This window comes from Kwoniella dejecticola, chromosome 7 (assembly GCF_000512565.2).
Source record: "Kwoniella dejecticola CBS 10117 chromosome 7, complete sequence".
Classification (NCBI taxonomy): Eukaryota; Fungi; Basidiomycota; class Tremellomycetes; order Tremellales; family Cryptococcaceae; genus Kwoniella; species Kwoniella dejecticola.
This window is the reverse complement of record NC_089307.1, coordinates 377,989-398,189: the sequence shown is the minus strand read 5'-3', so window position 1 is coordinate 398,189 and position 20,201 is coordinate 377,989. Positions and strand designations below refer to the sequence as shown.

At 49.1% G+C, this 20,201-nt stretch overlaps 7 protein-coding genes across 7 annotated transcripts; 2 read left to right on the top strand and 5 right to left on the bottom strand.

The window, feature by feature from the left end:
- Nucleotides 1-282: 282 nt before the first annotated feature.
- Nucleotides 283-684, bottom strand: I303_105781 (uncharacterized protein; the record flags this gene model as incomplete). The annotated part of the gene is made up of 3 exons (XM_018409093.1): nucleotides 283-330; nucleotides 416-534; nucleotides 627-684. The coding sequence occupies 3 exons, from the start codon at nucleotides 682-684 to the stop codon at nucleotides 283-285; spliced, it is 225 nt and encodes a 74-aa protein (XP_018261365.1).
- A 568-nt stretch (nucleotides 685-1,252) lies between these two features.
- On the bottom strand, nucleotides 1,253-9,172 carry I303_105780 (uncharacterized protein; the record flags this gene model as incomplete). Its single annotated transcript, XM_018409092.1, has 8 exons — nucleotides 1,253-1,450; nucleotides 1,567-1,803; nucleotides 1,921-2,295; nucleotides 2,349-3,016; nucleotides 3,072-4,299; nucleotides 4,365-5,900; nucleotides 5,951-7,630; nucleotides 7,694-9,172. 8 exons carry the CDS (start codon nucleotides 9,170-9,172, stop codon nucleotides 1,253-1,255), a joined length of 7,401 nt encoding a protein of 2,466 aa, XP_018261364.1.
- Nucleotides 9,173-10,227: 1,055 nt separating this feature from the next.
- I303_105779 (uncharacterized protein) lies at nucleotides 10,228-12,492 on the top strand (the record flags this gene model as incomplete). Its single annotated transcript, XM_018409091.1, has 5 exons — nucleotides 10,228-10,890; nucleotides 10,951-10,967; nucleotides 11,091-11,829; nucleotides 11,935-12,005; nucleotides 12,066-12,492. 5 exons carry the CDS (start codon nucleotides 10,228-10,230, stop codon nucleotides 12,490-12,492), a joined length of 1,917 nt encoding a protein of 638 aa, XP_018261363.1.
- A 350-nt stretch (nucleotides 12,493-12,842) lies between these two features.
- Nucleotides 12,843-13,962, bottom strand: I303_105778 (uncharacterized protein; the record flags this gene model as incomplete). The annotated part of the gene is made up of 3 exons (XM_018409090.2): nucleotides 12,843-12,883; nucleotides 13,044-13,112; nucleotides 13,275-13,962. The coding sequence occupies 3 exons, from the start codon at nucleotides 13,960-13,962 to the stop codon at nucleotides 12,843-12,845; spliced, it is 798 nt and encodes a 265-aa protein (XP_018261362.2).
- Nucleotides 13,963-14,295: 333 nt separating this feature from the next.
- I303_105777 (uncharacterized protein) lies at nucleotides 14,296-15,865 on the top strand (the record flags this gene model as incomplete). The annotated part of the gene is made up of 4 exons (XM_018409089.1): nucleotides 14,296-14,431; nucleotides 14,500-14,869; nucleotides 14,986-15,343; nucleotides 15,467-15,865. 4 exons carry the CDS (start codon nucleotides 14,296-14,298, stop codon nucleotides 15,863-15,865), a joined length of 1,263 nt encoding a protein of 420 aa, XP_018261361.1.
- A 354-nt stretch (nucleotides 15,866-16,219) lies between these two features.
- On the bottom strand, nucleotides 16,220-17,655 carry I303_105776 (uncharacterized protein; the record flags this gene model as incomplete). The annotated part of the gene is made up of 6 exons (XM_018409088.2): nucleotides 16,220-16,253; nucleotides 16,313-16,475; nucleotides 16,630-16,866; nucleotides 16,975-17,110; nucleotides 17,236-17,405; nucleotides 17,466-17,655. The coding sequence occupies 6 exons, from the start codon at nucleotides 17,653-17,655 to the stop codon at nucleotides 16,220-16,222; spliced, it is 930 nt and encodes a 309-aa protein (XP_018261360.2).
- Nucleotides 17,656-18,034: 379 nt separating this feature from the next.
- Nucleotides 18,035-19,363, bottom strand: I303_105775 (uncharacterized protein; the record flags this gene model as incomplete). Its single annotated transcript, XM_018409087.1, has 1 exon — nucleotides 18,035-19,363. The coding sequence occupies one exon, from the start codon at nucleotides 19,361-19,363 to the stop codon at nucleotides 18,035-18,037; it is 1,329 nt and encodes a 442-aa protein (XP_018261359.1).
- Between the last annotated feature and the right edge of the window lie 838 nt (nucleotides 19,364-20,201).

Genomic DNA, 20,201 nt, shown 5'->3' with positions numbered 1-20,201 from the left:
TCTTCGATGAACGGGATAGACTGAGACACAAGCAGGTTCTTTGGGTGTTTCCTGTACTTGAAGTTCGAATGTGCAGGTAGATCAGCATGATGCAGGCCCGGAGGTTGATTAAATAACGGACAACAAGCTACAACCAACAAACAACAACCAATGGTCAACGATTAATGGATACATAGATACGCGACCATACTATCATTCCTAATTCAAACTAAGGCTAAGGCTGAGGCTGTACAACGGAACACTTCGACTCAATCTTATTTGATCCGAGGTCGATTTACTCTTCTACTCCTCAGTCTCGTTCAACTCGTGAGCTCGCTTGACGACGTTGTTCTGTAGGGATATCATGAAAAATTCAGACATCAGCGACCATGACGATGAGGCAACCCTCAGACTATCTTGTTCATCTCCAACTCACCCCACTTCGTTCAATTACCACGGCCGGGTCATCCTCCGAAGCATTCTTCGAAATCGTATTTCCCTTCTTAGATTCGACTTCTGCTTTACCCTCTTCGACCACTTCAGCTACTTTGCCAGCTATCAGACAGACAACAGACAAGAGACGCAAACATTCAGCTACGATCCTGTCCATCTGCGTGAACGCGAACGCATGAAAGAAGCAGACTCACATGGCTGACCCCCGCCCCAGTTCCAAGAGACTTCTTCTCCCTTTTTCAAGTCGGACATGATATTATCGGGTTATAGAAAAGGTGCTATCTGCGTGAATGTGTTGTGGATGCGGCTCAGCCAAGTTTGAATGATTACGTTCTTGTGGACATACTTTTGTTTCGCCCATTCGCAGCTCTGATTGCTTTATATAGGCAGTCTCCAAATTGCAACCTGGAATACTGTCAACAATACATCACGTCACTCGTCAACAACGATGACATCAGATTTCACCAAACATTAGATTCCATTACGAACGTCGATCGACGCTACTCTGCGCGTCGAATTACCCGATTTATCAGGTGTCGCAACATCGAGTATTGACCGAATGTAGAATTTCTGCAACCAGCTGGTCTGGTCTAGTCACTGAGAGACTCGCTCGCACAAATGCATCGTTTCGTATGGCGGGGTTTGACATATAGCAGTCTGATTATGAGATATGAGTATGAAATACGAGTATCAGTCACGCAAGGCAAGACAGAACAGAAAACAATGCAAGATTGATCGGGCCAGACGAAAACATCCCATGATACCCTCAAGACAATTATGACAATAATGACAATGGTGACAGTGATGACAACCATGTCAATCAGCTGGCTTCAATATACCACGTCCCCTCATTCTTCTTCTCCGCCGTCCCATTGAATTGGTCCGTATTTGCCATCTCAGATCCATCCCCATTTCTGAACGGCTTCGAACCCATGTATTCCTTGTATCGTCGTCCATCGCCTTCCAGAGCGAATTGGCGCCAATACACGTTCTCCTGACTCAGAGCTTGTAGTCGGATCTACATTACGTTCGTTCCGTTGATCAGCTCAAGCTCAGCCATCCTTGTCCTTTATCCGATCACGCTATATCGCTCAAGTCGTAAAATAGTGAGATGACAGAAGGTAGCAGACTCACCTCTTGCATCCTAGCCATCGCTTGTCGTTCAGAAGCTACCAATCTCCAATTCGTCTTTTCCTCTTTCGTCTTTTCAAGTTCTTTCCGCATCTCCTCTTTCTCCTTTTCAGCTTCTTCTCTTCGCTTGATCTCGTCGCATAGCTTATCTGACAAAGCTTGCTGAGCAACGCTGTTCGCAGAGAGGGAATTCGAAGTGGATAATTGCAGTTTCGCGAATCGACCGGCGGACGCTTCGAGCTGCGGCAAATCAATGATGGTCAGTTTACTGTCATTCATATATTTGACAGCAGCGAAAGGGAAACCGATCTCAGGGGTTGATATTGAGGTGTCATGATGACCAATAACTCAACTCACCCTCTCCCGCAGAGAATCCACCTCAGCTTGTAAGATCCTATTACGGTCCAAGACACTTTCATACTCCTTCACTCTGCTACCCATGGACTCGTACATATTCTCATCCAGCTTGTTTAGACGAGCCATGAGCTCTTCCTGATGAGATAGCGCATTCTGACTCAATTCAGCCAAAGTTGATTCTTGCGCCAACTGCCGTTTCTCTTGCTCCGCCAGCTTGTCTCGCTCGTTATCAGCTATAGTGTTCTGCAAAGAATTGATGGCTTCGCGGTGCTCTTTGATCTCGGATAGCTGAGTATGGATCGTCGATTGCATATCTACGATCTCGCTTTCTTTCTCCGCTAGAGCCGCTTGATGATCGCCTCGCTCTTTGTCAAGCTGCACATGAAATGTCAGCTGAGAATTACGTCTAAGACGTAAAGCTGACTTACCTGTTCTTGATACTCTCTTACTTCTCCTCTTGACCGATCTTCCGCATCTCGCCCTTCAGTGAGCGCTTTGGCCAGAGCATCTCGCTCAAGCTCAGCAGCTAGAACTCGTGCTACCACTCCATCCAGCTCGTCCTCCAATTTCGAGCCCTTCAAGCTTACCTCTTGAAGTCTATCGGTCACACCTTGTATGGCGACCCTCAGCTCATCTCTATCTTGCCTGGTATCCTTCAATCGCTGATTCAGCACATCAGCCAGAGCACGAGATTCTGAAATCGTGATTGCTTTATCTTCGATCTCTTCTCGCAAGGCCATAATCGTCCGCCGCTGGGTGTCTTCCTCAAAAGATCGCTGTTCCGCTGCATTCTGAGCGTATTGTAAAGCTTCTACAGCTTGAGATATCGTTTCGGACCCTGACAACTGGCTGGAAGCTATTTCATCGAATTTGGAAAGGATCGCATGTTGCCCTGTCAAGATGGCGGCAAACAGATCTTGAGATTGCGTTTGTTCAGTCTGGTCTGATGTTATAAGCTGAATCGGAGTAGGCGTCTGAGGTAAGTTGGCTATCTCGTGGATTGATGTGAGCAGTCGGGAATGCTCTTCCAAGATAGACTGAAGGGATCGGTAGGCTTCAATTGGAGAGGCAGCGCGTGGCGGTTGAGCTAAGAGAACTGCATCGCCTCTGTTAGCTGATGAATGACCATTTTCGTCGAGGTTGCCGCTCACCTTGCTCACTGTCAACGACAGCCTCCTTCACCTCGGCGTCTTCATCACGGTTCTGACGCAACAACTCCAAAATCTCATCCAGCCTTGCATCCCATCCAACCCTTTGATTCTCATTTGGCAAGGACGTTGACGGTAGGCTACCTTCATGCAAATCATCAACATTGACAATGCCCAAAGTCCGCTTCTCCTCCCGCATCGGGAATTCGACCGACGTTCTCCTCGAGATATCTTCATCTGCTCTGAGATATGCTCTCGGCTCTCCGACTCTGGCCGCGAAAGTGGACGCAATACCCATACCACTTTCTGCTGTCGGTGGAGGGGATTCGAGGTCGTCCATCTCATCTCCGGGTGGCATCGTGTGTCGTCTAATTATCGATGGTCTCCCATTATGTCCCGAATGTTCATTATCCGATGTCAGTGGGAATATCCATTCTCGGAATTTCGTGTTGACAGAAACAGGATCCGGCGAAGGTTGTACATCATTTTGGACGTTTTCGATCCTGCTAGCTGATTCGGACGTTGGACTAGGTGCTGCTGATCTATCAAACTCCTTGTCCTTCCGTTCGATCTCCACTTTGGGATAAACCAGATCGTCCTCATGTCCTTCCTGCACTGGGTGATCAAGCTCTTCAATGGTATCACTAGAACGCCGGGTAGACGAGATGTGGGTGATGCTCGGTATAGGTTGTCGCCAAGTCGGAATATCAGGTAACGGCCTCCTGACACGTTTGGGTGGCGTGCCATCGAAGGTCCGGGTAGGGATCAGAGGGGAGCCATCGGCGGTCAAATAAGCCGCGGAGGCCAATGTGTCTCTGGTGGATTGAGGCGGAGTAGTGTATTCTTCCACTTTAGCGGGAGACGAGAAAATCTGAGCATCTGAAGGCTCTGGAGCTTGACTCGGAAATGGCGGAAGTGGTCTAGATAAAGTCGGTCTGGCAGTATGGCTCTGGTCAGGTGAACCAGCGCTATTGCGGGACAAGGTAGCCGTGTGCGCAAAGGCATAGTCATCGTGAGGTTCTTCCGCACTAGATCTTGGTTTAAGTGGTAGTTGTACAGGGTGTGAAGGATGAATCGTAATTTCGCTCAGCGGTATGATTGGGTCTGTCAACGGTAAAGATGGCGTATCTGAGGGGTGATAAGAATTTTCTTCTTCCCTCTTGGCGGATGGCCGATCGTCGCGAGGTAGTCTGTCAGAAGTTGACGATGACCTGGACCGACTCCTGGCACTCTGGATACTACACATCAGCTATTGTGCGTATATCGGAAGGGAAGAGGGACGAGGTGTGAGCTTACTCTTTGACTGGCACCAGAATCTCTTGAGGTTCGACCTTCTACGCTCAATCTGGGCGAGGCCTCTCTTGCACCGAGACCTTCATTCCCTTTACTGGATGAGGTCATTACGGGAGTACTGGAGAATAAGCTGTCCAGATCCCCCGCACTGTCTTCGGCATGCGCATCTCGATTAGGGTCATTGGACATATCATCACCAAGTGTAGAATAAGTACCGATGGGAGTCGAAGGGCCAAACGCCACCGTGTCTGCTCTGCCTCTCCCAGGTGCGATGACTTGCAGGCTACTCTCGGCGGAGGATGGCCGATGTTGTTCGAATTGAATCTCCGCAGGCGTGAGAATAGGCTCCTCTGAGCTAGGAGGTCTGATGAGGTCCTCCACTTCGTTGAATTCGGGCGAGTCTTCCTTAATTGGAGATCTATGATCAATCGGCTCTGCGTTCGTGGATTTATCCGGCGATGACTGTGATTTGACAGGAGACGACTCAATGATCGTTGAAGCTGTACTATCTTCGATGTCGTCCCTCGATGTTCTAGTAACAGCAACGGATTCGATTGGAGATGTCACAGTATCGCTAGAAGCGACACTAAAGGGAGGCATTAAAGGTACGGCATCTGCTTTGAGAGCAGCCTTGGTAGGTGATGTCACGGATCGCTGAGGTGGAACAAAAGTATCTGCCATAGGTCGCAATCTAGTCTCACTGCTGTTGGATGTCAAGGAAGCGGCTCTGTCCCTCGGATTCAATGATGCCGGTGGGTGGGCGAAGGCATATCCATCCTGAATGGAAGACGTTTGTTGTGGATTGAAGGGCGAAGAGGAAGGCTGAAGCTGCCTTCCGATCGAACCTTGATTGATCAAGCCGTCTTCATGATTTAGGTCAGAATCGGGTGTGTGGAGAGGGGCAAAGGGAGCAGTGTACGGTAGGAAATCTGGACCGAGCAAAGCAGGACCGATCCCGTGAGGTGTCTTTCCCGGTGGCAACTGCGATGATGTGATCGACGATATGTGGTTTGGTGGAACGAGAGTGAACGAGCTCGAACGGGGAACGAAAGACGGCGCATTTGGGTTGACCAGGGGCTGTTTGCGAGGGACAGCAAAGTCGAACGACGTGAAATGGGGTACAAAGGGCGCCGCATCTGGAGTCAGGGTTGGCACGCCATTCGACAGTTTGAACGGCTTCTTTGACATGCCTAGAGCGCCATACGAGGGTTTCCGAGGCGGTTCGAACACCCCAGCTGTCGGTCTAAGGCGTTTGGCCGGAGGCGATGAAGGCTGGACTTCTTGTTCTACAACCTCGTCAACTTGCATAGCTTGGCCATCCTTGGCGACGCGAACCGATTCCATCTCTTCCTGTCCGCCGCTTTGGGCAGGTTCATTCTCGCTTGGGCGAGCCTTCATAGCAGCTATAGCTTCTTTGATGTCGTCCAGTGCCTTCTGTGCAGCGGCATCACCCTGGGCTTTCCCTTTTATCATGGAGGAATCCTTTTTCCTCTTTGAGTCCAAAGCCAAGTTTCGTAGCCTGTCTAGCTCAGCAGATCGCTGGTAGTCGTGTCAGCTTTTCGCGCAAATTGGTGTGCGATAAAGCTTACCGTAGGTATCGTGGCTCCCATCCTTGTCTCAGCTTCCTCGCTCTTATCATGCTCATCGTTCTTCTTCCACTTTTCCAGCTCTTGAGGAACATGAACGTAAGTAGGTAAATCCTCTAACCAAGCACGCATCTTAGACTCGGCGAGAGGAGTCTCGCTATCTTCCTCTCTACTTCGTTTGTCCTTCCTCTTCTTGCTCTTCTTCTCTGCGGGGACAGGTTCTTCGTCAACAGGCTGCAAAACGGCTAGCTCAGTCTGTTTATCCCATGGCTTTGCTTTATTTGTTTCGGTAGCTGTGAGAGGGACGTCTTCGGATTCAGCAGTGTCGAACCGATCATTTTGCCATCTATCCACTTCCTCCGAAGCCGATACCGTATGGACATGTCCCGGCAGACGTGCAGGCGCAGATATCGCTTCATAATCTGGTCTTTTATCATCGTCATCCTCTAAGCCCCAAGCTCGCATCTTCGAAGGTTCAGGCGATGTTGCCCATGAGTGGGGCTGGCCTGGATAAGTGGTATCCACACCATACTGCTCTGCCACGGTATTTGCGGACTTGATACCATCTACCGCTGTTGCCTGCATTGAGTCGGGAAGTAGCTGGCTTTCTAGAATTGCTGGACTTGCTATCGCCTCCTCAGAACCCATGTCAATATCTTCGTCGTGGCTCCATGCACGCATCTTTGAGACAACGTGCGATCTTTGCGATAGCTTGTCAAGTCGAGCTGATTGCTGGGCATTGTCCATCGTGGGGTTCGATTCATCAGGAGTATCTTTCTGCGTGGAGTCCGCTATGATTTCATTGGGGTGCTCAAGAGATTGGGGCCTAGCCGGACTCGACTCAGATTCCTGGCGAATATCGTGCTTGGTAATGCTCATCTCGATGTCGTCCACTATTGGCTGTTCCAGTCTAGCCGGGCTCGAGACCGCTTCCGCCTCCGCACTTCTCATAATAGGTGACCCCGCATCGCTAAATTCGTCTTCTTCATCATCGCTCCAACCTCTCATTCTTGATCTACCCTGAGGCGAGCCCTCCACCTCGCACATTTCAGTACAAATTTCATCCGGATCTTGGAAACCGTCCTTGGCACTCTCAGTCGGGTGCATATCGAACCGCTTCCATGATCCGGTGGAGCCTACCGAGGTGCTTCGCACATGAATTGAAGCCGAATCAGGTTCCTTCGTATCTGGACACCGGAGGGCAGGTCCTAATTGACGTTTCAGGAAGTCTGAGTTGCCCAATTCCTTGCCTGAGAAGGTCCGTTTGGTCGAATTGGAAGCCAAAGTGGGAGGACAAGATGGTGGAGCGTCATCCCTTGTGACCGGTCGTGGTGGTAGAGAGGGGTGCGGAATCAGCTTATTTCCAGCAGGCCCATTCTCGTCGACCATAGAAGCTGAGACTTTGTCATCCGCCTGGGCACTTAACGAGACATCTTGAGCAGGAGAGATAGGATATTCGTCCCATGCCATGTGATCGTCTTTGAAAGCCTCTTTAGGGATAGTGTCGTCAACCATGCTGACGGATCCAGTTTCCTCATCATCATCCTGAGCAGTCGTTTCCGCGTCCGCTTGAAGTAGACCAGATACCTCAGCTTCTGTTTCCTCTGAGTCTTCATTAGTCATGTCTTGCTCCGAATCAATCTGAGCGGGAGGGGTCGGCGGTCGCAGCTTCTCCCAGCAGTCCTATATGAAACGCAATCAGTTCGATGAAAGATCTCAGGAATTGATACAATGACGACCACTTACTTGGTCAGGAAATGATACCAAGACTTGTTTCCCCCTCCATGACCCTTCCTGGATATCCTCCATATCTTGACACGGACCGATGCTGGGTCTTCTGAGGGTATCTTCCCCTGGCATTTCCGGTGATAGGGGTAATGGAATACCTGGGGGCGAGAATCGGATTTTCGATGGCGGCCATGGGAAACCTTCTTTTCTGGGTATGCGCTCTTCCGGGACAATCCTAGATGTATCCTGAACTGCTTCGTCAGTCTCCACAGAGGGAGGTAGCGGTTTCGGGGGTGTGTCCGGCGGCGAATACGTTGTTGGCGGTAATTTGACTTCGATCGGCTTGCCTTTGTACATGTATTTGTCGTCTGTGGTGGCGTTGGAGCTCGCGCTGATCCCACTTGCCTTTCTTGAGGGACTAGACGGCATCATACCGCCCTTTCCGGGTGAGACATTGGGTGATGTGGTAGCGCTTCTCAAAGCAAGCATCTCGTCAAATGTCTTTCCGCCCGGACCACCCAATACGGCTTTCGGGGGTCCACCTTCTTTAGCTCGATATCCTCTATATTTCTTCTCCGCTTCGAAATGGGAATCCTCCCTCTTCCTCCCCAGGTTTGGCGATAGAGAGATCACCCTTCGCCCTTGATCGGAGGTGGCCGAGCGAGTATCCCATGGAGCAGAGATGACAGACTGAGAAGGTGAGACCCGACCTTGCGCATGAGCGATGGGCGACAGTGTCAATGGTAAGCCCTGGTGAGCATGAGTGAGGGGTGACAGGGATGAGCGAGATCCCGAATCTAATGTCCAAACTCTATTCAACGGCGGAGGAGTCGCATAGCTCTGATTTCGGGTATGATTTTGTGTGAGAGGTGAATTGAATTGAGGTGAGATACTGGCAGGCCGTGCGATGCCAAGTATAGATCTGTCCGGCCCGTAATACTGGCTATCCCGCTGAACATGCAGGGTAGGGGTCGGATTCATCGAAGGAATCGTTTGAGTGCGGTTCATACTCGTCTGCGGAATGTTGGACTCCCTTGGCAAGCTCGTTGGGTATCGATGATCGAAACCAGATGACTCTGGATGATGCCCCGGCGTGAAGTCCATCGCTCTGCTCAAAGCTTTCTTTCGAGGTGAGGTCCGCCTTTGGAAAGTTTCTCCAGTATCCCCATAGTCCACTCCGAGGGCTGACGGGTCATCATGATACCTCTTCAATCTTCCGAAACCACCGTCCGTGGGCGAGGCTATCTCCACGGGACGGAATTGGATATTGAATGATGATGCTTCGGGATTCAGCTGGGAAGATCGTCTAGTGTGGTTGTTATGGTCCGCTACTTGGTGTACGGGATAGGGTTGCGGCTGGGAGACCGATCGCTGCGGAGTATCGGTTGCTAATGGCGGGAAGCGGAAGTTCTGATTCAGCGGATGAGGATTTATCACTCTCTGCTGCTGATGATTAGGTGGTATGTGAGGATCAGGCGGAGGATTGTATGGGTACATTTCCGAATTGAGACTGGCTGGTCTTGTTCAGCTTTCAACTCTGCGAGAGATGGATGAGGTGTCGACGAGGGGTAAGATATTACCTACGTCACTCGGCTTCCCTGACTACTCACACACAATTCGTTGACAAATCGTAAAGGTCGTTACTAGACAAGATGAGCTTTTTCTGTCTAGGGTTTTCGAGGACTTAGAATATAGTCAGTGAGGAATTGAGGACCCAATGAGAGAAGAGAAAGAACCGAAAAGATGGAATATGTGGATGTCCATCTAAGCTGTAGGTAGAATGGTAGGATGCGGATAGCGTGGTAACGGTCAGTGTGAGTATGGTGCTGTACCTTTACCTTTGATTTTGTGTGCATTGGGCGCGTGGATCGCCGCTTTGATGGTGTGACTGAGAATCGCTTATTGTGCATTCCACATCACGCTGAATCGAGTTTAACCGTCTTGGGACAGCATCCTCATATCATGACCTCTCACTTTCAGTCACTGGTCAGAAGATGGAGACTATCCGCTATCTTGAAGCCAATCAGTGCTCGCGTTTCTCGACCGGCAATGAGAAACCAAAACTCACAGGAAGGATGCCATCGATAACCTGCAAGATGAACAGACAGCAACAGAGTATTCCATTTTATATGCCCCACAACACTCGAGACATGACTTTCTACTCGCTCACGAGCAGCTATCATCCCGACACCTCGTCGGGCTCTGCTGACTGTTATAGGGATCGATCTCATGTATTCTCCTTCACAAGCATCTTCGCACATTTCACGAAATCATGGGAAGCCGGCGCTCAGACCTCGAAAGGGAGATTTAGCGCGTCATGTGGTGCCCCAATTTGATTTCCCTGATGTGCCAGGGCGAGGTTAAGGTTTAATAGGTTACTAGACGAAAAGAATGTTTATGACGTCGAGCAGATATCAAGCTAGATTGAAGACTCATCTTCAGCTCATTCACATTCCTCCTCTTGATTCGCTCTCACTTATATCGCATCCAGAATCATCACTGAACGTCCGAATGTCAGCAATCACCAATCGTCCTTGATACTCACCGCCAATATGGCTTTACCATCTACCTACCAGCTCCGCCATTCCCTTCCCAACAGGTCACCAACTCAACGACCCCGATCTCTCTCTTTGTCAGAGTATCAACCGCTCAACTTCGATAGAGATGCCCTCGAATCAGCATATCAGGCCTCCCTCAATCTCCCTTCGAGCCATGCAAGCTCCTGGACTGGCCACTCAAATTCCCAATCTTTCAGCTTCAATGGCGCCAGCACCGAAACTCACGATACTAGCATGGGTTCGGGAGAAGACCTGCTCACGCATCCCAAAGGAGCTTTCGCCGGTGTAGGATCTGGACATACATTAACACCACCGCAGTCACCCCTGCATAAAGCTACTACAAGGTTGAACCAAGCTTCGCTGTTATCGCCTATACCTTCTTCCTCGAATGTGCTTCAACAACAGCAGAAACCACCTACTCCCCCACCTAGACCAAATGACACGGATATACCCGAGACGACTTTCAAGCCTTCTCTACCTCCCCGTCAACCGCCCAGACCAAGTCCACCGAACTTGCCCATGCGACGCAGTCAGTCGGAAGTGGATATGATGGGCCACGAGCAGTGGGACGGGGCGTACGAATGGATCGAGGGAGATGGTCGTGGTAGGGGTAAACGAAGGGCTTTGCCACCTGTCCCAACCAACGTACCCGTTCCAGTGAGCCTCTTTCCTCCATGTATGTTGCGAACTTGGCTGATATTCGTTGCGATTCTGCAGGAACCACCTCAATGGGAGTGAGTATATCTTGCTTCGGTCATCTCCGGTATCTGCCTCTCTAATCCGCAGTATCTGGCAAATGTCGACGTCACCCAGATCATCTCGCACAACACTTTTTGCTGACAACTCATCACTGCTAGACCGGACTATAAACCTCAAATCCCGTCCGACTTGACTGCACCCTCAGCTCAATACGCTTACGCCAGTTTGAGCGCTCCTCCCCCGAATCTACCTCCGAGAAGACATCAACGTGTCCCATCTCACCAACAAAACGGGATGGGCTCCGCTCCTAACCTGCTCGCTGGTCCATCCAACGCGGGCACAAGCTCAAGTACGTCATCGAGACCACCAATCAGTACAGGTGCCAGTATCGGCACCGTCTTTTCCTCCGCTTCGTCCAGCTCCAACACGCACGGATTACCTATGAGTCCTCCAGCCGGCGCACCGGATTTCCCTCCTGATCCCAATCCGCCGGTCGTTAAGCCTCAGAAGCGCGATGCAGAGAAAGAGGTACTACTCCGAGCACAGGATAGGATGTTGATCTGGTCGACGCATTACCTTGATCCGACATTGAAAGAATCAATCCTCCACGTCCCGCACCAAGTGACGAACGCCGCGAATGTCGCTTTGAGCGGTCTTTCGAGTGGGCCAAAGACGAGGTATGATAGTACGATCGGAGCACCGATTGATGGGCTGGCGAAGATGGCTAAGGAGTGGGTGGTCACGCCCGATGCCAGGTTTCTGAGTGAACACGGTGGGATCGAGCTGGGTTTGGGGATCATCAATTCTCACCAGGCCGAAGAGTGGGCGAAAGACAAGGGCAGGAAGAAGGCCAGGGTGGAAGTGATTAGTAGATCCGGTGGGATCAAGGTGGACATAGTAAGTTAAATTTGGAATTAGTCAAACGAGGTTCTGTCGTTTGTTTCTGGTCAATCCTGAGCCTTCCCAACCTGGGGCGGATGGCTAATTATGCTTGCGGCTTAGCTCGAATTGGACCAGGACCGACAAGTGGATTTAAAGATAGAAACCAAATCAGGGGACGTTCTCGTACTCCTGTGAGTCAATTCTATGCCCAAATCATCAGACCATTCAGAGCTAAAGATCACGTTGCATAGACCGAACGAATTCCACGGTCCCATTCACATCACATCCTCTCGCCCGCCCGAACCGTTATCAATCATTTCTCCACTGTTGAAACCGATAAGCAATCCTTACTCGTCATTCTACACCACATTTATGGTTCCTCTCTCCTTATCGAGAGATGCAAAGCGATCAAATTCAGCAGAGTATGATGGAGCTGTTCAAGTCGAGAAGATCTTTCCGAACAGTCTCAAGGAACAAAGCGATTTATTCGATCAGCTGTATGGAGGATTTGCGAGCCATTCGAGGATTGATCATTCGAAAATAACGATCAAGTCTGATAAAGGACGGGTGGTCCTTGGATTGCGGGATAGTAAAGATGAGGTCGATCTGGAAAAGATGGGCTTGAGAGTGGGGGTCAAAGGTGGGGAAGGAAAGAAGAGGAGATGGTGGAGAATGTAGAAGTCCTGGCGCAGGTGAATCATTGATTATATTATGATGGAAGACGGTTGGAATGAGCTAGGCATCTTGAGGAGATGAAAGGCGTAAAGAGGATGGAATGGATACTGTATTTCTAGTCCGGATACACGAATTACCTTTCACGACTTTCTATAATTGATGATTAACGAGACAAACACGATCATTCCGTTTACATCACACTTGACTCATGGTTTCATCGACTGTGCTTTGTAGCTCTAGCTTGGTAATATAATATAATACACGTATATCTAGTGAAATATCAGTATAGTATTAATGACAATCATGAAATTCCTCTCCCTCTCAATGTAGTTATAGACCCTGTTCTGGGAGTTCTAGAAGCAACAATCGCAATCGAATGGGCATAGCGGTGTTCCTGGATAGGAAAAAAGGAAAAACATCAGCATCAGCATCGGCTTAGCGAAAAGGTGTCAATGTCATATTGGGGTCCAGACAGTTCCAAGAAGATGAGGAATTGAATGATTTTGCATTTTGCAGTAGGTCCGCATCCAGTCCATATTGAGTGTTGGACTCACCTCCAGCAGTGGGATCAATCTGCAGATCGACCTCTTTATAAATCGTAAACCCCTCTTCCGTCTTCCTACCTATAAATCGCCCAGAGTCAGCTGGATAATCCGAAATCCCAATCCCGAGGTCTGCCAAAGAATCAGAGCTCCAATATGCGGATATGCAGGTTGCTTGACGACGGCTTGGATTGAAGAACGGATATTTGTTTGAAGCTGCGAACTGAGATTAAGTTGACTTACCAGTTCCCAATCCCCTTGAATCTGCAAATAAGGCATCATCCTCTCTATCTTTACCCGACCGTTTCTTCCCCGAAGCTGCTGCAGCTGTTAATTTATGTTTCGCCCGCTGAGCTTCGATCTTCTTCTTGATTTCGCTCAATGACGAAGGATCAAACACTTCTTCCACCTTCCTCGCTCCATTCTGTCCTCCATCTTCATCATCGTCATCTTCATCCTCGAAATCTGAATAATCTTCCGAATCGAAATCGTCTGAGCTGATATCACCTTCTTCATTATCGTCTTCCTCTTCATCCTCATCCTCATCCTCAGACTTGAAGTCAGGTTCCTCTGGCACCGCTTTGTGCTTCTGCTTCTTCCTCTCCGATTCCACTATATCCTTCGATTTCCTCGATGATGATTCCCCTTTCGGTTTAAGCGTTGATGATGATCCTGATAATTTACCTGCAGGTTCTGCTTGCGCATTATTCTTGCCCTTCTTCACTATATTTGATTTCGAAGTTGTGGCTACAATGTCCTCGGCCTTCCTCTTTTTGGGAGCCGCGAAGATATCATCTATCGAGTTCGAGTTCGAGCTAGTTTGCGTTGAAACAGCTTTGCCTTTCTGAGTTGAGAGTTTCTTCGAGCTTGAGCCATTTGAAGTCTGGGTAGATGTCGAGGTAGACGTGCTTGTGCTTGCTTTCTTGGCCATTGTGCGTGCGATCTCGCTTTCCGAAATTGCTTACTGGTTGATCGAGTACTTGTATCAACAGCCTGACCTCGCCGAAAGATGGAGAAAGTCAAAATTTCAGAATTAGTTTGTACGGTACGGTGAAGTCCGGGTATGTAAATCGCCGAGATTCACTTTGCGTACATGCACCCTCCGGAGGATTCCTGTCATTCTCATCTCCGTCTTCCTTCACCTGTTATTTCCAGCTGCATCGAAAGTACAAGCCTGGCTCATCGGTTTCGCTGGAGCTGGGAGTACCGCTCTCTTCTAGACCTTGATATCAGTCTCCGAGCTGGAATCGACCTCACATTGACGATGTCGCCATTGACGGCCTATCACTCCCTTCTACTGTCCAACCTCTCGACAGTCCAAACTATCGAATCTGGATTGAGCAACGTAACGTGGTTATTACCTGGTCGATTCGAGGATGCCGAGCTAGCTTCAGAGGGAGGTGAGTGTCTTCTCCGCTAGGATCTTCCCGAGAGCTGTATGTTGACCCATGATATCACACACCCGCAGTATACGCCTTGTTAGGACTGGTGTCGAATTACCATGATGAGATACTCTATTCCCATATACCCAAGCATCTATCTCTACCCCCTCATCCATTCATATCTCAAAACCAGCAAATTTCCCCACCATCGTCATCATCCTCAACATCGACTTCGACTTCGACTAATGTCACCAATCGGACATTACCTCTTCTGCCTGCTCAATCGGAACATACGAGATATACCAGATACTGGACCACGCGATCACCAGCGTACAAACGAGCGAGCAAAGCGTTGAATACTATTGGATATGTTCAGCTGGTCGTGGAGATGATTGCGAAGCGTAAAGGGGGCGATAGGGTACGGTGGAAAGTAGTCCTTATCATCGAGATGATCAAGTGAGTAGTCTGACTTTATCTCGACCCTCGGCTTGCTGTGTCTCCAAAAACTACCTGGCAATGTGATTATACTTGATGCAAGCTGCTAGACCAGAAACTGACTGCTCGTTCACCAGGACGTTCTTACGCTTGACTATACTACGCATAACGAAACGGCCCGTCTTAGCTCATCCAGTCCCCCAAAGAGAGATCGACCCCAGTATCTTGCCCCCAGAAAGCATCTCATCTCCCACAAATGCGGAGCACGGTGTAGTGAAAGACAATGGCAACATCAAGTCAACTCCACTCACTCCCTCTCTCGCTCCTTATGCGCCATTACGGGACCACCTCTATCCCATGATTGACAACCTACCCGAGACGCACCTCGATCATCCGCTGAATCTACTACACGAATTGAAAGGCAAAGAATACATCTCCGAAATAATCTGGAGCTCTATAGGGCTAATCAACGTTCTCTTACTTATGCGAAGTGCCGTGAGTCTGAGTCTCCCCGTCTTCCCATATATTCACTCACTCTCTCCTCAAAGCATTGTTTGACCGCGAATGGCGCTGTGATGAATCATGATCGTGATCATGGCTAATTCACTTCCTCAATAGCGCCAGACCGACCGATATAAATCCAATTCTTTACTAACAATCTCCAGATCATACATACCCTATCTCTCGGTAATTCGCATGCTGTTGCTCGCACGATACCTCCGACCGAAATCGTCTTCAGCGAACGCCTCGAATTTGTTGATGGAAAACAACGCGATCCAAGATAAGAGATTATTGGTTAAGGCGTTCTTAACTGGACCTATGTGGCTTGGATTCACGAGACCAAAGATCCTCAGCTTATCAAAGGGTTTGGAGAGGATACCGTTGGTTGGTTTAGTTGGGGAATTGGTAGAGGGTTATCTACCGCTTGTGGATGATTACTTCTATTGTAGGTCACATCACGCCGCTTCCTTCATCCATACCCTGATAACGGTGATGAAGGGGATGAAGGGGAGCTAACGTGTGGTATTGCGAATCAGATACTTCGTCATAATCTGTCGATCTGGCATGCTGGCATGTACGACGAGGAACAGCGGGAGCGACAGTCGATCCCGAACAAGGGCCAATCATCTACGGAGGTCAAGCATTCTTCGGGTGTTGTACTTATACAGGTTATGATGTATAAATGCATCTACAACAGGTTCTATGAGCAGCCTTTCTACCGGTATCAATGCTAAATCACCTTTCAGCCCCGGCCGGGACGATCAAGCTGCTGTATGAGTCGGATCAATCGCAATCGACGCACGACGAACCATGTCATCTTTCATGTGCGCACGACGCCGGATAGTGCACTGACATCATTCATTCATTCATTCATTTCTTCTTCAGTAGACCTTTCTGCAACCATCTACACATGGAACGAATATTAGCTCGAAGAGCATGCTGACTGGAATAAGAAACACTCACTTCGGTATTTTTTTCTCACCTGTCGCCGAAGCGCCACCCGGTTTCGCTTGACCCGGGGTCGTATTTGTCGTAGGTGTTGGCGCGGGTTCTTTGGGTATGGACGGGGGAAGGGGTTGTGATTGCGCTTTGAGGTGTTCATGTATCGGAGCGGGATACGAGCTGGCTACATGAATCCCAACAAAATACAGACTTAGTCAGTCATACTCGCTCGCTTCTCAATGTGTTAGAATATTGAAAGGTGAAAGATGTGTTTCATTGAGTGTGGAGATGTGACTCCGGATGAATTAGATAGACAGGAAAGGACAGGGACGGCTTACCATTCATTTCCTCGTCATCCTCCCATCTCACCAAAAGCACACTCTGCGGCACCAATCCCAATTCATACAACGTCTCTTGCCCGCCTGTCCCACCTTGCAAACCCTGAACAGCGGATCCTCGCACGTGCCCGTAATTCGCAGGTGGTATTATGGGTGTCTTGGCATATGCCGGTTTGGGTTTTGTAGATGTTGAAGGAGGAATAGGATGTTCTGGGTATTTGGTACGTGGAGGTTGGTCTGTTATCATCAAACATAATTCAGCCATCCATTTATGTGTCAGACCGGGTGCACGAGTTTGGAAACGTCGTCAAAAGTTGAAAGTGAAGGGGAACTACGGGAACTTACAAAGGATGAAAGGTCTGGAAAGCACCTCGTCACGCAGAGCCAGACGGATGAATCCGTATACTGGCTGGATGGGCGAATCGCTAGGGAATGTATTTTGGATGATCGTTCCGTCTGAGAACTTTATCCGTATCGTGGTCTATCAACTTATTTCAGCTTACAATTCCCACTCGACTCTAAATTGAAGGTGAAGATTGGAGCTGAAGGACCTTTCTGTGTCCTATTTGTGTGCGGCTGAAATGTGAGGTAGAGTCATATACTCACGTTAGGCCATTTACCTTTCTTCAGCCTTTCTTTCTCCGCTTTCTCCGCATCTCGATGTTTAGCCGTCAAAAGAGGAGCTTCATTCAGTCTTTTATTGCGAGAAAGAACCGAAGAATGATGTGATTGCACGTCGAACAAAGTAGGTTCGAAGAAGGTATCGTCCAATTCAGCTGACAAATACTCCAAACGTGAGCTTAGACTGTCAGATGCACGAGCGAAAGCAAGCTTACTTTTGGGTGTGGAAGACTCTGATACTGGATTATATACCTTCATTCCGTCACTCACGGTGAACGTTGACCCAAGCTCGGCGAGATGAGGAGTTGAGGTCGAAGCTTGACCTGCGACCGTTGAAGGACTGTTCTCTATCGGCCTCTCCCTGTCTTTCAAGGTATCCTTCGGTTCAGAAGCTGATGGATCCATGTTGGCAGGCTTGACTTGTCAGTATCTTTGCCTCAAGTGCAAATGTGGAATTTGGTGAATAGAATGAATAATGGTGAGATTAGTGAGCCAAGCTCGAATGCATCAATGCGTGCGTTGAATATGGTGACGTACTCGTAAGATGACATCGACGCGTGGCTATGGTACCAGCATGGCGGTGGAGGTGGTCCACCACGGCTGGGTGGCAAAGATGCTCTAGGACATGGCATACTGATTATGCATCGAGCGATACACATACATGTTTACATAATGCAGACGATCATGCGGACGCTGAAGGCTTCGCGCATAAACCTCCTTGGCTGCCAGGAGCTAGATGTCTTCGTTTCATCAGGAAGTCCAGCAACTTAATGGATAGAACCCGTCAATCCTCATCCTCGCCTTCGCCTTTGTCATCGACTTCAAGGAGTTGAGCGTAGCTCTCGTCTAAGCGTCTCTTTTTTTGCTCCCGCTCATTCGCCATCTCAACCGCCGCCTTTCTTGTCCTTTCCCAATTCTCCTCCGTTGCCTTTTTCCGTGCCTCATATTCCTCTTCAGCTTGCTTGAGCCGCAGGGCTGCTTCGTCCTTTATCCTCTTCTCGTTACGCGCATATTCATCCCTCTCTCGTACAGTCTGCACCGTCTCTTTGTGCTTCTTCAGGAGAGCCTCATAACGGGTTTTCAAGCTCTTGATCTCCTCCATGCCCACCTCTAGATTTGGTACTTGTGTTTCCAGCCTTCGGATCTTTGCTTCGGCCTGCTTGTATATCCCCGTGATGTCTGTGTGGTCCTTTTTCAGATTCGCAAAATCCTTGATGAGCTGTGCATGCTCCAATCTGAGCGCTTCATAATCTTGTCTTGTCTTCTCAAAGTCCGCACCGAGTCTCTCGTATTCCGCCTTCAAGCGTTCGTGATCCTCTTTCGACTGTTCCTGATCTTTTTCCACAATTGGCGTTCCCTCTTTGCTATTCTTGTGAGTTACAAACCGGATCTGCACCGGTTTCCTCGTTCTGAGCTGGTCATTATCTTTCGCAAGCTGTTCGTTTTCTCGTTTTGTTTTCTCTTCACTGCGGCGACTCTCTTCTAATTCTAGCTTCAGTGCTTCATTCTCAACTTCGAGTCTGGAAAGATCAGCCTCACCCCCGGATTCAGCTGAGGTGGTAGATGAGGATCCGACTCGGACTCGCGACGAGTCAGGCGTGTGCGCTTCTGGATTCTCGCTATTGTAGTCGTCTCCATGGTTGATCAGATTGATCAATTTGCCATCGACAATACTTTGATCAGGCTCGTGGTTATGCTGTAAATCACTTTTCGCCAGAACCAACTCGAACGGGCCGATCCAGAGGGTCTTGCTTCTGAGTGATCTCTCGAAATGGAGCTTGTGTTCACATCGTTGATCCTGAGGCTTCTCTTTCCCATTCACAAGGGGCGAGCAGATCAATTCGAAATGTTTACGATGGTTGTCGACAAGAGGTGAATCGCTATCTCCTTCGATGTATTCATAGCCCTGTTCCTTTGACAGGACATTCAGGAAGGCCTTGGTGTTGAATTGGCCATACTGGGCAAGAGTGTTAATGGTCCGTATATCCGGGGTTCGGCTGTGATTTTTACCTTCGGATCGACTTATCCGGGAGAGCGAGGGACACGGGCGTGAGGTTTGGGTGAAGGTACTGTGTTTGTGATGTTCGTCGGGTGAAGAATTGCGGTGGCTCATTTCGTGGAAACCGAGGATAAGGATAGACGGGTGTTCGAAGGGGACGTGCGTGAGAATGAGCACCAAGAGTTGGGGCTAGAGGCGGAGGAAAGGGGGCTTGGCTTTGGATGGAAATTATGTGCGTGGTAAGAAGGAAAGAAGATATGAACCGGGGGGGATTTTTGAAGGAAGAGAGATGATGCAAACTACAGTAGATCTTATGTTATCTCGCCGTGCGGTATATCCCAGAGGGACTCTAAAGAGATGCACGGCTCGCTTTTGATGGAAAATTGCACTTGAATGCTTCTCCGATGCTGTGCGGCAGGTCTGTGCGTCGCACACCGAGAAGGGCCCTTGCGTCATAGTCATAATCTTTGTTTCCCATCTCTCCCGTCGTGAAGATACCTCGAAGCTCTGCAAGAAGAGCCAAACCGATCACTGCCTGATTGCTTATACTACTACATCGTTCATAGCGCCCTATAGACCCATTCCGATACTCATCTGACCCTGCAGGACTCAATCACTGACTCCTACTTCCCACTAACCGAACCGTGGGCCGCTTCATACGTCCCAGCACGGATCAATTGCTACAATCAAGACATCAGACCTCAAAGAGACGAATGAGAATAATATGTCAAATCCAAACGAGATCGTTCTCCTCCCGTCCGAGCTTCAAGAATCGAAAGACTTCCTCGCTCGTATCGATGCGCGATTCATGTCCATACAAGATGAGTGTGATAGCTTGCTTGTGACTGTTCGTATTGCCTCTGAGTAGACGTGTCCTTCTAGTACTAGATATGGTTCACGAGATATACATTTCTCAAGGGGAATAGAAATGTATCTCAGACTATGTACAGAT